This window comes from Pseudophryne corroboree, chromosome 4 (genome assembly GCF_028390025.1).
Source record: "Pseudophryne corroboree isolate aPseCor3 chromosome 4, aPseCor3.hap2, whole genome shotgun sequence".
Taxonomy (NCBI): Eukaryota; Metazoa; Chordata; class Amphibia; order Anura; family Myobatrachidae; genus Pseudophryne; species Pseudophryne corroboree.
This window is the reverse complement of record NC_086447.1, coordinates 582,238,259-582,253,197: the sequence shown is the minus strand read 5'-3', so window position 1 is coordinate 582,253,197 and position 14,939 is coordinate 582,238,259. Positions and strand designations below refer to the sequence as shown.

The 14,939-nt window shown below is 48.6% G+C and overlaps 1 protein-coding gene across 1 annotated transcript in view; it reads left to right on the top strand.

Annotated features, from left to right (window-relative positions):
- PPIL4 (peptidylprolyl isomerase like 4) overlaps positions 1–14,821 on the top strand; it is a 209,578-nt gene extending 194,757 nt beyond the window's left edge. The window contains exon 13 of the mRNA XM_063917508.1: positions 14,501–14,821. Within this exon, the coding sequence (XP_063773578.1) occupies positions 14,501–14,731 (231 nt within the window). The 3' untranslated portion in view covers positions 14,732–14,821. The remainder of the gene's footprint in view (positions 1–14,500) is intronic.
- Positions 14,822–14,939: the final 118 nt, after the last annotated feature.

Genomic DNA, 14,939 nt, shown 5'->3' with positions numbered 1-14,939 from the left:
CCGTTGGGAAATACCAAAGGTGGACATGATGGCGTCCCGTCTGAACAAAAAACGGGACAGGTATTGCGCCAGGTCAAGAGACCCTCAGGCAATAGCTGTGGGCGTTCTGGTAACACCGTGGGTGTACCAGTCGGTGTATGTGTTCCCTCCTCTGCTTCTCATACCTAAGGTGCTGAGAATTATAAGACGTAGAGGAGTAAGAACTATACTCATGGCTCCGGATTAGCCAAGAAGGACTTGGTACCCGGAACTTCAAGAGATGCTTACAGAGGTCTTATGGCCTCTGCCGCTAAGAAGGGACTTGCTTCAGCAAGTACCATGTCTGTTCCAAGACTTACCGCAGCTGCGTTTGTCGGCATGGCGGTGGAAAGCCGGATCCTAAGGGAAAAAGGCATTCCGGAAGAGGTCATTCCTACCCTGGTCAAAGCCAGAAAGGAGGTGACCGCACAACATTATCACCACATGTGGCGAAAATATGTTGCGTGGTGTGAGGCCAGGAAGGCCCCACAAAGAAATTTCAACTCGGTCGTTTCCTGCATTTCCTGCAAACAGGAGTGTCTATGGGCCTCAAATTGGGGTCCATTAAGGTTCAAATTTCGGCCCTGTCGATTTTCTTCCAGAAAGAATTGGCTTCAGTTCCTGAAGTCCAGAAGTTTGTCAAGGGAGTATTGCATATACAACCCCCTTTTGTGCCTCCAGTGGCACTGTGGGATCTCAACGTAGTTCTGGGATTCCTCAAATCACATTGGTTTAAAACCAGTCAAATCTGTGGATTTGAAGCATCTCACATGAAAAGTGACCATGCTCTTGGCCCTGGCCTGGACCAGGCGAGTGTCAAATTGGTGGTTTTTTCTCAAAAAAAGCCCATATCTGTTTGTCCATTCGGACAGGGCAGAGCTGCGGACTCGTCCCCAGTTCTCTCCCTAAGGTGGTGTCAGTGTTTCACCTGAACCAGCTTATTGTGGTGCCTTGCACCTACTAGGGACTTGGAGGACTCCAAGTTGCTAGATGTTGTCAGGGCCCTGAAAATATGTTCCAGGACGGCTGGAGTCAGGAAAACTGACTTGCTGTTATCCTGTATGCACCCAACAAACTGGGTGCTCTTGCTTCTAAGCAGACTATTGCTAGTTGGATGTGTAATACAATTCAGCTTGCACATTCTGTGGCAGGCCTGCCACAGCCAAAATATGTAAATGCCCATTCCACAAGGAAGGTGGGCTCATCTTGGGCGGCTGCCCGAGGGGTCTCGGCTTTACAACTTTGCCGAGCAGCTACTTGGTCAGGGGCAAACACGTTTGCTAAATTCTACAAATTTGATACCCTGGCTAAGGAGGACCTGGAGTTCTCTCATTCGGTGCTGCAGAGTCATCCGCACTCTCCCGCCCGTTTGGGAGCTTTGGTATAATCCCCATGGTCCTTTCAGGAACCCCAGCATCCACTAGGACGATAGAGAAAATAAGAATTTACTTACCGATAATTCTATTTCTCGGAGTCCGTAGTGGATGCTGGGCGCCCATCCCAAGTGCGGATTATCTGCAATACTTGTACATAGTTACAAAAATCGGGTTATTATTGTTGTGAGCCATCTTTTCAGAGGCTCCGCTGTTATCATACTGTTAACTGGGTTTAGATCACAAGTTGTACGGTGTGATTGGTGTGGCTGGTATGAGTCTTACCCGGGATTCAAAATTCCTCCCTTATTGTGTACGCTCGTCCGGGCACAGTACCTAACTGGCTTGGAGGAGGGTCATAGGGGGAGGAGCCAGTGCACACCACCTGATCGGAAAGCTTTACTTTTGTGCCCTGTCTCCTGCGGAGCCGCTATTCCCCATGGTCCTTTCAGGAACCCCAGCATCCACTACGGACTCCGAGAAATAGAATTATCGGTAAGTAAATTCTTATTTTAATGACCATTGTTTTTCTTGGTTGTATGGTAAACCCTACAGTATTTCCACCTCATTGCATTCACCATTATTTTCCTGTTAAGCAAGAAATGTGGTAGGCAAGCTTGTATGTACTAAATCCTAGAGCTATGACCTAGATTTCTCTGCACTGCTCAAGGCCTAAAATTACATCTGTTACATTGCAATGTTAAATTATATTATAGTATTATATTATATTCTATAGACTCTGAAGAGAGGCTATTCCATAACCATATTCGCCATGTATTTTTTCACCTCTAAGCAAATCTGTCCCACTTCTGTAAGAATAGACTCTAAAAAATATTTTCAATATACTTTTCATTTTCTTATGATTTGGAATTTTGGTGTTTTCATTTTTTAATCAAACTTTTCATCTGCCTACCAGAAATCTATTTTTGACATTCCACAGAATATTAGAGAAGTAAAGCCTTGTTCAAGTGTGCATATACACTTTCTCTGTGAAGTGCTGTGTATTATGATATAGAAAGTTATGGATGGGTGTGTATATGTATCTGTCATCTTGACAAAGGTCCGTGTGGGGACCGAAACATTCATATGCTGTAACATAAATTTACTTTTCTGCTGCGGGGTACACTGGGCTCCACAAGGAATGGACAATGGGGTGTAGAGTAGGATCTTGATCCGAGGCACCAACAGGCTCAAAGCTTTGACTGTTCCCAGAATGCATAGCGCCGCCTCCTATATCACCCCGTCTCCCTGCACAGGATCTCAGTTTTGTAAGTTGGTGCTGCAGTAGCAGGCACTTAACAGAGGGGCTGCTCCAGGCAGCCCTAAGAAGAGCTTTTTTTCTGAGGAAAAAAGTGAAGACTTCAAGGGCAGCAGCAGTGTTGCATGTCAGTGGACATTCACGGCTGCAGCTCCGGCTCTCCCCAGCGGCGCTGTACACTCCCGAGCCCTGGTTGCCGGGTACCTACAGCAGGAGGCTCCGGTTTTCTTCTTTGTCAGGCACACACGACGGGGGCTCTCCGTGATCGCGTGGCCGTGCTTCGGGAGGAGGTAAGTGGGTTCCGCTTGCGGGACCCGATCTTTATCACGATCCGGCGCGGTCAGTGGGAGGCGGCCGCGCGCGCTGGCGGTGGACACTGTGGCAGTACAGGTGATCCCACTAGATCACCAGGGCATGGGACAGGTCAGGTTTTCTCTATAAACCGTTTTATTAGAGCCCGCAGTACCTGGTGGTTTTGCCAGCAGGGGGATAAGGCTTAGACCTGAAGCCCCTCCCCCAGCCCCAGGGCGCCATTTTCCGCAAATGTTCCCGTCCTGGAGCTGCATATCTGTCTCTCCCTCACTCCCTGGCAGTGTCTGCGGCGCCATTATCCCTCACTGTTCCTGGGACTGCTTGGGCAAATCCTCCTATGGTGAGGCCGCCTGGTTGTCAGTGCTGTGACTTTACAAGACACTTAAGTATTCTTCCTGCCTTTTTCTCTATCGTCCTAGTGGATGCTGGGGTTCCTGAAAGGACCATGGGGAATAGTGGCTCCGCAGGAGACAGGGCACAAAAAGTAAAGCTTTAGGATCAGGTGGTGTGCACTGGCTCCTCCCCCTATGACCCTCCTCCAAGCCTCAGTTAGATTTTTGTGCCCGGCCGAGAAGGGTGCAATCTAGGTGGCTCTCCTAAAGAGCTGCTTAGAAAAGTTTAGCTTAGGTTTTTTATTTTACAGTGAGTCCTGCTGGCAACAGGATCACTGCAACGAGGGACTTAGGGGAGAAGAAGTGAACTCACCTGCGTGCAGGATGGATTGGCTTCTTTGGCTACTGGACATTAGCTCCAGAGGGACGATCACAGGTACAGCCTGGATGGTCACCGGAGCCTCGCCGCCGGCCCCCTTGCAGATGCTGAAACAAGAAGAAGGTCCAGAATCGGCGGCATGAAGACTCCTCAGTCTTCTTAAGTTAGCGCACAGCACTGCAGCTGTGCGCCATTTCCTCTCAGCACACTTCACACGGCAGTCACTGAGGGTGCAGGGCGCTGGAAGGGGGGCGCCCTGGGAGGCAATGAAAACCTATTTTTGGCTAAAAATACCTCACATATAGCCTCCGGGGGCTATATGGAGATATTTAACCCCTGCCAGAATCCGTTAAGAGCGGGAGACGAGGCCGCCGAAAAAGGGGCGGGGCCTATCTCCTCAGCACACAGCGCCATTTTCCCTCACAGAAAGGCTGGAGGGAAGGCTCCCAGGCTCTCCCCTGCACTGCACTACAGAAACAGGGTTAAAACAGAGAGGGGGGGCACTAATTTGGCGTTAGAAATATATAAAAAAGATGCTATAAGGGAAAACACTTATATAAGGTTGTCCCTATATAATTATAGCGTTTTTGGTGTGTGCTGGCAAACTCTCCCTCTGTCTCTCCAAAGGGCTAGTAGGTCCTGTCCTCTATCAGAGCATTCCCTGTGTGTGTGCTGTGTGTCGGTACGTGTGTGTCGACATGTATGAGGACGATGTTGGTGAGGAGGCGGAGCAATTGCCTGTAATGGTGATGTCACTCTCTAGGGAGTCGACACCGGAATGGATGGCTTATTTAGGGAATTACGTGATAATGTCAACACGCGGCAAGGTCGGTTGACGACATGAGACGGCCGACAAACAATTAGTACAGGTCCAGACGTCTCAAAAACACCGTCAGGGGTTTTAAAACGCCCGTTTACTTTAGTCGGTCGACACAGACACAGACAGGGACACTGAATCCAGTGTCGACGGTGAAAAAACAAACGTATTCCTTATTAGGGCCACACGTTAAGGGCAATGAAGGAGGTGTTACATATTTCTGATACTACAAGTACCACAAAAGAGGGTATTATGTGGGATGTGAAAAAACTACCGTAGTTTTTCCTGAATCAGATAAATTAAATGAAGTGTGTGATGATGCGTGGGTTCCCCCCGATAGAAAATATGGGCGGTATACCCTTTCCCGCCAGAAGTTAGGGCGCGTTGGGAAACACCCCTTAGGGTGGATAAGGCGCTCACACGCTTATCAGAACAAGTGGCGGTACCGTCTATAGATAGGGCCGTCCTCAAGGAGCCAGCTGACAGGAGGCTGGAAAATATCATAAAAAGTATATACACACATACTGGTGTTATACTGCGACCAGCGATCGCCTCAGCCTGGATGTGCAGAGCTGGGGTGGCTTGGTCGGATTCCCTGACTAAAAATATTGATACCCTTGACAGGGACAGTATTTTATTGACTATAGAGCATTTAAAGGATGCATTTCTATATATGCGAGATGCACAGAGGGATATTTGCACTCTGGCATCAAGAGTAAGTGCGATGTCCATATCTGCCAGAAGATGTTTATGGACACGACAGTGGTCAGGTGATGCAGATTCCAAACGGCACAAAGGTGTATTGCCGTATAAAGGAAGAGGAGTTATTTGGGGTCGGTCCATCGGACCTGGTGGCCACGGCAACTGCTGGAAAATCCACCGTTTTTTACCCTAAGTCACATCTCTGCAGAAAAAGACACCGTCTTTTCAGCTTCAGTCCTTTCGTCCCTATAAGAGTCATATCTGCCCAGGGATAGAGGAAAGGGAAGAAGACTGCAGCAGGCAGCCCATTCCCAGGAACAGAAGCGTTCCACCGCTTCTGACAAGCTCTCAGCATGACGCTGAGACCGTACAGGACCCCTGGATCCTACAAGTAGTATCCCAGGGGTACAGATTGGAATGTCGAGACGTTTCCCCTGCGCAGGCTCCTGAAGTCTGCTTTACCAAGGTCTCCCTCCGACAAGGAGGCAGTATGGGAAACAATTCACGAGCTGTATTCCCAGCAGGTGATAATTAAATTACCCCTCCTACAACAAGAAAAGGGGTATTATTCCACACTATATTGTGGTACTGAAGCCAGAAGGCTAGGTGAGACCTATTCTAAATCTAAAAAAATTTGAACACTTACAAAGGTTCAAATCAAGATGGAGTCACTCAGAGCAGTGATAACGAACCGGGAAGAAGGGGACTATATGGTGTCCCGAGACATCAGGGATGCTTACCTCCATGTCCCAAATTTGCCCTTATCACTAAGGGTACCTCAGGTTCGTGGTACAGAACTGTCACTATCAGTTTCAGACGCTGCCGTTTGGATTGTCCACGGCACCCCGGGTCTTTACCAAGGTAATGGCCGAAATGATGGTTCTTCTTCGAAGAAAAGGCGTCTTAATTATCCCTTACTTGGACGATCTCCTGATAAGGGCAAAGTCCAGGGAACAGTTGGAGGTCGGAGTAGCACTATCTCGGATACTGTTACAACAGCAGGGGTGGATTCTAAATATTCCAAAATCGCAGCTGATCCCGACAACAAGTCTCCTGTGCTTAGGGATGATTCTGGACACAGTCCAGAAAAAGGTGTTTCTCCCGGAAGAGAAAGCCAGGGAGTTATTTTAGCTAGTCAGGAACCTCCTAAAATCAGTGCATCATTGCACAAGGGCCATGGTAAAAAAATGGTGACTTCCTTCGAAGCAATTCCAGTCGGCAGATTTCATGCAAGAACTTTTCAGTGGGATCTGCTGGACAAATGGTCCGGATCGCATCTTCAGATGCATCAGCGGATAACCCTATATCCAAGGACAAGGGTGTCTCTCCTGTGGTGGTTACAGAGTGCTCATCTTCTAGAGGGCCGCAGATTCGGCATTCAGTTTTGGATGTTGGTGACCACGGAGGCCAGCCCGAGAGGCTGGGGAGCAGTCACACAAGGAAAAAATTTCCAGGGAGTGTGATCAAGTCTGGAGACTTTTCTCCACATAAATATAGCTAAGGGTAAATTTATAATGCTCTAAGCTTAGCAAGACCTCTGCTTCAAGGTCAGCCGGTATTGATCCAGTGGGATAAAACATCACGGCAGTCGCCCACGTAAATAGACAGGGCGGCACAAGAAGCAGGAGGGCAGTGGCAAAAACTGCAAGGACTTTTCGCTGGGCGGAAAATCATGTGATAGCACTGTCAGCAGTGTTTCATTCTGGGAATGGAAACTGGGAAGCAGACTTCCTCAGTAGGCACGACCTCCACCCGGCAGAGTGGGAACTTCATGGGGAAGTTTTCCACATGATTGTAAACCGTTGGGAATTACCAAAGGTGGACATGATGGCGTCCCGTCTGAACAAAAAACGGGACAGGTATTGCGCCAGGTTAAGAGACCCTCAGGCAATAGCTGTGGACGTTCTGGTAACACCGTGGGTGTACCAGTCGGTGTATGTGTTCCATCCTCTGCTTTTCATACCTAAGGTACTGAGAATTATAAGACGTAGAGGAGTAAGAACTATACTCATGGCTCCGGATTGGCCAAGAAGGACTTGGTACCCGGAACTTCAAGAGATGCTCACAGAGGACTTATGGCCTCTGCCGCTAAGAAGGGACTTGTTTCAGCAAGTACCATGTCTGTTCCAAGACTTACCGCAGCTGCGTTTGACGGCATGGCGGTGGAACGCCGGATCCTAAGGGAAAAGGCATTCAGGAAGAGGTCATTCCTACCCTGGTCAAAGCCAGAAAGGAGGTGACCGCACAACATTATCACCACATGTGGCGAAAATATGTTGCGTGGTGTGAGGCCAGGAAGGCCCCACGAAGAAATTTCAACTCGGTCGATTCCTGCATTTCCTGCAAACAGGAGTGTCTATGGGCCTCAAATTGGGGTCCATTAAGGTTCAAATTTCGGCCCTGTCGATTTTTCTTCCAGAAAGAATTGGCTTCAGTTCCTGAAGTCCAGAAGTTTGTCAAGGGAGTATTGCATATACAACCCCCTTTTGTGCCTCCAGTGGCACTGTGGGATCTCAACGTAGTTCTGGGATTCCTCAAAACACATTGGTTTAAAACCAGTCAAATCTGTGGATTTGAAGCATCTCACATGAAAAGTGAACATGCTCTTGGACCTGGCCTGGACCAGGCGAGTGTCAAATTGGTGGTTTTTTTCTCAAAAAAGCCCATATCTGTTTGTCCATTCGGACAGGGCAGAGCTGCGGACTCGTCCCCAGTTCTCTCCCTAAGGTGGTGTCAGTGTTTCACCTGAACCAGCTTATTGTGGTGTCTTGCGCCTACTAGGGACTTGGAGGACTCCAAGTTGCTAGATGTGGTCAGGGCCCTGAAAATATAGGTTCCAGGACGGCTGGAGTCAGAAAAACTGACTTGCTGTTATCCTGTATGCACCCAACAAACTGGGTGCTCTTGCTTCTAAGCAGACTTTTGCTAGTTGGATGTGTAATACAATTCAGCTTGCACATTCTGTGGCAGGCCTGCCACAGCCAAAATATGTAAATGCCCATTCCACAAGGAAGGTGGGCTCATCTTGGGCGGCTGCCCGAGGGGTCTCGGCTTTACAACTTTGCCGAGCGGCTATTTAGTCAGGGGCAAACACGTTTGTAAAATCCTACAAATTTGATAACCTGGCTAAGGAGGACCTGGAGTTCTCTCATTCGGTGCTGCAGAGTCATCCGCACTCTCCCGCCCGTTTGGGAGCTTTGGTATAATCCCCATGGTCCTTTCAGGAACCCCAGCATCCACTTGGACGATAGAGAAAATAAGAATTTACTTACCGATAATTCTATTTCTCGGAGTCCGTAGTGGATGCTGGGCGCCCATCCCAAGTGCGGATTATCTGCAATACTTGTACATAGTTACAAAAATCGGGTTATTATTGTTGTGAGCCATCTTTCAGAGGCTCCGCTGTTATCATACTGTTAACTGGGTTCAGATCACAGGTTGTACAGTGTGATTGGTGTGGCTGGTATGAGTCTTACCCGGGATTCATAAATCCTTCCTTATTGTGTACGCTCGTCCGGGCACAGTATCCTAACTGAGGCTTGGAGGAGGGTCATAGGGGGAGGAGCCAGTGCACACCACCTGATCCTAAAGCTTTACTTTTTGTGCCCTGTCTCCTGCGGAGCCACTATTCCCCATGGTCCTTTCAGGAACCCCAGCATCCACTACGGACTCCGAGAAATAGAATTATCGGTAAGTAAATTCTTATTTTTAGTCAGTGTTAGTAAGAAAGAGTGGACTTAGTCAGGGTTTCCTAGTACAATTACCCTGTGATATACATCCAGTTCTTATGTGTACTGTTATATCTATTGTTATATAGCTGTGTAAGCTAGTCCAGTGCAGTATTATTGTTAGTAATAACCTCTGCATTGTACAGACTGTGACTATTTGTGTGTGCATTTGATAGCTGAGTGGTGTCCATTTCGTGTCTTTCACTCAACCTGCTATCCCTATATTCTATAACCTGAGGGGGCTTGGTGCGTCAGGTTTTATCTAATATAGTATTTTCACAAAGATATACTGTATTACGTATTTTTCTCTGTGATTTAGTGACCATATCTCTCCTTTATCTCTGCTGGTGCTGACTACACTGCGCAGGGGTTTGGGCTAGAGGTATTGTGCTGCTGACAAATTGTACTGTGTTACCTGATATTGCAAGTTATATCATGTCTGCTTATAAGGGTAATGGTTCTGGGGCTGAACACACTGCCGGTGTTGCTGAAGCCGCAGATACCTATGAGGAGAATATAGCAGATTTGGGCTCTGGGGACTCCTTGCCCCCCAGTGAGACGGTGGCAACGGGGGCAAATAATGACCAGCCGTGGGCCGCTTTTCCCATGCTTCTGCATACGCTAGTTCATAAACTAACACCCCCTATGGGACCCCCAATGCCGGTGCAACCGTTTGTGGTCCCTGCAGCTAACCCGCCGTGGGCGGACGATTTATCTGCTCAAATAAAGAAGTTGAACCAGTCCCTGACTACTAAAAAGTCTGACCGTCGCTCGCCTACGTCCAAGGGGTCCTCCAAGCGAGCACTTGTCTCCTCACAATCCACTGCTGTCACTGACACCTTGTCTGATGAAGACGGCACTTACACTGACCCCACAGGTTCTGACTCAGATACGGCTGATGGGGAGGGTAGTTCACATGTGGATGTTCCTGATCTTTTGGAGGCTATTAAGTTAATTTTACAGATTACGGATGATCCCGAGCTATCCGTTCCTCTTAAGAAACCAGATAGGTTCAAGCATCAGAAGGTGATTAAACAAGTTTTACCTCACTCTGACCACCTAATTGATATACGTCAGGAACCCTGGGAAAACCCGGGTACGAAGTTTGTGCCTCAAAAGAAGATGCTGGCTCGCTATCCCCTCGCCCCGGAGCTGTCTAAGAATTGGGAAACGCCTCCTCCAGTGGACTCACATGTGGCTAGGATGGTGGTTTCCTCAGCTCTACCGGTCACCACCGTCACGTCTCTAACTGAGCCTACGGATGGGAGGGTTGTCTGAAAGCAATTTACACCCTCACGGGTGCTGTACAAAGGCCCACTATTGCAGCTACTTGGGCTGCAGAGGCCATTGAAGCATGGGCCTTGGAGTTAGATGGTGAAATCTCCTCTGACCATGCTAGGCAATGCTTGTCTTATATTGTCACAGCTTCTCGTTATATTAAAAGAGGCAGCTTCTGATGCCGGTATCCTGGCAGCCAAGGCCTCTACTACGTCAGTCCTGGCTCGCCAGATATTGTGGCTGAGATCCTGGTCTGTGGATCTGGACTCTAGAAAAACCCTGGAGGTACTCCCTTTTAAGGGAGATATTCTGTTTGGGGAGGATTTAAATAAGATTGTGGCTGACTTGGCTACTGCCAAAACTGCGTGTCTGCCAAGTACTGCTCCTTCTGTGTCGAAGGCTAAAGGTACTTCCTTTCACCCCTTTCGTCCTTCAGGTAAAGCAAAAGGTCAGGCGTACAACAAGCAGGCCCGTACTTCCAAACCTGGTAAGCCAAAGCCCAAAAGAGCCTGGGCGGCCCGTCAGCCAGCTTCCAAGACAAATAAGCCTGCCGCATGACGGGGCGGGCCTCCCTCTGGATGATCCCAGGGTGGGGGGCCGGTTTCTAGGGTATACCCAGGAATAGTTGAAGACCACTTCAGATGCCTGGGTACGGGAAGTCGTCACTCGAGGTTACGCCATAGCCTTCAAAAACCGACCCCCCTCATCGATTTTGCCAGACAGAAGTCCCGTTGGACAAGACAAAGGTAAACACTCTACATTCGGTGGTACAGACCCTCCTGGATACAGGAGTCGTAGTACAGGTGCCTCTTGCGCAGAGGGGCTGGGGGTACTATTCTCCGCTGTTTCTAGTCCCGACATCGAATGGGTCCTCCCGGCCCGTTCTCAACCTCAAGGCATTGAACAGGTTTGTGAAGGTTTCCAAGTTCCAGATGGAAACCCTTCGCTCTATAGTTCTGGCCTTGGAACCTGGGGACTTCATGGTCTCCCTGGATATACAGGATGCTTACCTGCATATTCCTATAGCAGTGTCTCATCAGCAATACCTGAGATTTGCGATTGGCAACTGCCATTACCAGTTTCGGGCGTTACCTTTTGGTTTAACAACGGCTCCGCGAGTCTTTACAAAAGTCATGGCGGTGATGACAGTGGTACTCCGCCGTCAAGGGGTCAGGAAACTGTCGTATTTGGACGACTTGTTAATCCTGGCAAATTCCCCAGAACTTCTCCTGAGTCGTCTAGATGTGACGGTCTGGTTTCTGCAAGCCCACAGGTGGCTCATCAACTGGAAGAAGTCATCCCTGATCCCTGCTCAGAGCATGGTGCATCTGGGAGAACTATTGGACGCTCACAACCAGCGGTTGTTCCTGTCTCAGGAGAAAGTCCTGAAACTTCAGGACAGGATTCGTTGCTTCCTATCTCATCCGCAAGTGTCGATACATTCGGCGATGCAGGTGCTGGGCCTCATGGTGTCAGCATTCGACATGGTGGAGTACGCTCAATTTCACTCTGGCCCTCTCCAGAGGCTGATTCTAGCCAAATGGGACGACCTGCCTCTCCGGATCAGGTCTCGAATGATCTAATTGACTCCGGAGGTCCATCTGTCGCTGCTCTGATGGCTCCGGGACCAACAACTGGGTCCTGTTGACGACAGATGCCAGTCTAAGAGGTTGGGGCGCGGTGCTGGAGCAACACTCCCTTCAGGGGCGGTGGACCAAAGAGGAGTCCCTCCTCTCGATCAATATTCTGGAGTAGCGGGCGGTTTTCAATGCCTTGAACCTAGCCCAGCATTTAATTCAGAACCGTCCTGTTCAAGTACAGTCGGACAACGCCACCACAGTGGCTTACATAAATCATCAAGGCGGCACTCGAAGCCGCCTGGCAATGAAGGAAGTCTCACGGATTCAACAGTGGGCAGAACGCCATCTACCGGCCATATTCATTCCGGGAGTCCTGAATTGGAAAGCGGACTTTCTCAGTCGTCAGGACGTGCATGCCGGCGAGTGGGGCCTCCATCCAGAAGTGTTTCAACTCCTAGTGGAAAGGTGGGGCCTTCCAGACGTAGATCTGATGCAGCAGGGCCTGGACTTAGGCCTGCGTCTGGCCTCCCTCAAGGTTCAAATATCTGCCTTGTCGGTGTGGTTTCAGAGAAAAATTGCGACCTTACCTGATGTGCATACCTTTACTCAGGGCGTGTTGCGTATCCAACCTCCCTATGTCCCGCCTGTGGCTCCTTGGGACTTGTCGGTGGTTTTGGAGGCGTTACAAGAGTCTCTGTTTGAACCTCTTGGTTCAGCGGACCTTAAGTGGCTTTCCCTTAAGGTGGTGTTTCTGCTGGCTATTGCTTCAGCTAGAAGAGTGTCTGATTTGGGTGCCTTGTCCTGTAGTTCCCCATATCTGATATTTCACCGTGACCGGGCGGTTCTTAGGACTCGTCCCGGCTATCTACCTAAGGTGGTTTCTTCGTTCCACCTTAATCAGGAGATTGTAGTTCCAGCACTTGTTTCTCCTGATCTGTCTCCCAAAGAGCGGTCTTTGGATGTGGTACGGGCTCTCCGTATCTATGTGAAGAGAACTGCTCCTATTAGGAAATCTGATTCTCTTTTTGTTGTGTTTGGGTTTCACAAACGGGGCTGGCCTGCTCACAAGCAAACTCTGGCCAGATGGATTGGAATGGTGATTGCACATGCTTATGTGAAGGCTGGTCTCTCTGCTCCTGATCACATTAAGGCCCATTCTACTCAATCTGTTGGACCTTCTTGGGCGGCCCAACGTGGTGCGACCCTTGAACAATTGTGCAAGGCGGCTACGTGGTCCTCTGTGAACACGTTCATAAGGTTCTATGCCTTCGATACTGCCGCTTCCCAGGATGCTTCCTTTGGACGCCGGGTTCTTGTGCCCGCTACAGTGCGTCCCCTCCCATAAGGAACTGCTTTAGGACATCCCCATTGTCCATTCCTTGTGGAGCCCAGTGTACCCCGCAGCAGAAAACGAGTTTTATGGTAAGAACTTACCTTTGTTAAAACTCTTTCTGCGAGGTACACTGGGCTCCACAAGGCGCCCACCCTGACGCACTTAGCTTCTTTGGGTTGGTATGGCATTAGCCGCTGACACGTCTCCTGTCATGAGAATGCGGTGTTGTGGCTACTAACCGTTGTCGTCTCTTTTCCTGCTACTGCATTGGACTGGTTAACTAAAAACTGAGATCCTGTGCAGGGAGGCGGGGTGATATAGGAGGCAGCGCTATGCATTCTGGGAACAGTCAAAGCTTTGAGCCTGTTGGTGCCTCGGATCAAGATCCTACTCTACACCCCATTGTCCATTCCTTGTGGAGCCCAGTGTACCTCGCAGAAAGAGTTTTAACAAAGGTAAGTTCTTACCATAAAACTCGTTTTACTGAATAAACCCCTACCACTGCACCCTTTTTTTAATTCTTCAGATTTTGGAGCTACATGACCTCTCGATGACTTAAAGCAAAAATCGTGTATTTACACGCAACACATAGCAATCCAACATTTCGGGGCTGCAGCGCCCCTTTATCAAGGTGGTACATAGAACATAATACTGTAGTATATTTGGCCCTGGTCCCTATGTTACCGCATCACAAGGGTATCATATGAAATGAATCAGTGCAGTCTTGTGAAGGGGATGCGGTTACATTGCCGGTATTCTGGATCCCAGCGGTCGGGATACAGACGCCGGAATCCCGACCACTGACAATGTAGACAGCCGGAATCCCAGCTAACGGGCTATTCCCACTCGTGGGTGTCCACGACACCCATAGAATGGGAATAGAACCTGTGGCGAGTGCAGTAAGTCACCGAGCCCGCAAGGGACTTGTTGCACTCGTCCCCATGATGGCATTCTGGGTCTGGGATCCCGGCGTCAGTATGCTGACAGCTGGGATCCCAGCCGCCAGCATACCATACCCAACGCCTCGTGAAGGGGTTTGTCACATTGCGATCTAAGATGCACATTTGAGAAAAAAAAGTTACACCACTTGGTATAGCTCACTTATGCCACATGGTGTATTAGGCTAGGTGTGTGAGGAAACCTCTGTACTAGTGTTCAGGAAAGGTCTTGTAAGAAATTTTTCATTTCAAACTAACAATTGTACACAAACTCAACGTGGTTTTTTCAGTGTGTTATGGACCGTTTATATATAATATTGAATACATGTTCATGTAGTGCATCTTTTGGTAAGTCAAAGGTGTAAAGGGAGTGTTATAATGAGGGATCAGTGTATTATAAAACAATTGGAATAATGTTTGTAAGCTTTTAATAATGGTTTCCCTTGTTGCAGGAGCCTGAGAAGGATGCCCGCCATCGGAGACATGAGGAAGATTACTGTAGAGAGAAGAGAAGGAATGATAAGAAGGAATCCAGGAGACGCAGTCATTCTCGAGAACGTAGCAACTATCATAGCTCAAAAGACAAGTTCAGAGAAGAAAAAAGGGAAAGAGACAGAGACAAAAAGAGAGAGAGAAGCCCAAAGCAGTATAAAGAGAGGTCTAAACACAGGGAAAGAGATTGAAGACAGACAATTCAATGAGCTTATCAAGGATTGTTTATTAAAGTTATAAAGTTTGCTCTTATAACAACAATAAATATTTCCTTAATTTTGTGCTCAAGTCATTTGTATGAACCCCCTCAAATGCTTTATGTATCCAATCTGGTTATTTTCATAATGGAACTTATTTATGAAGCTTAGAAGAAGCACGTGGTGAAATGCCTTCACTTTC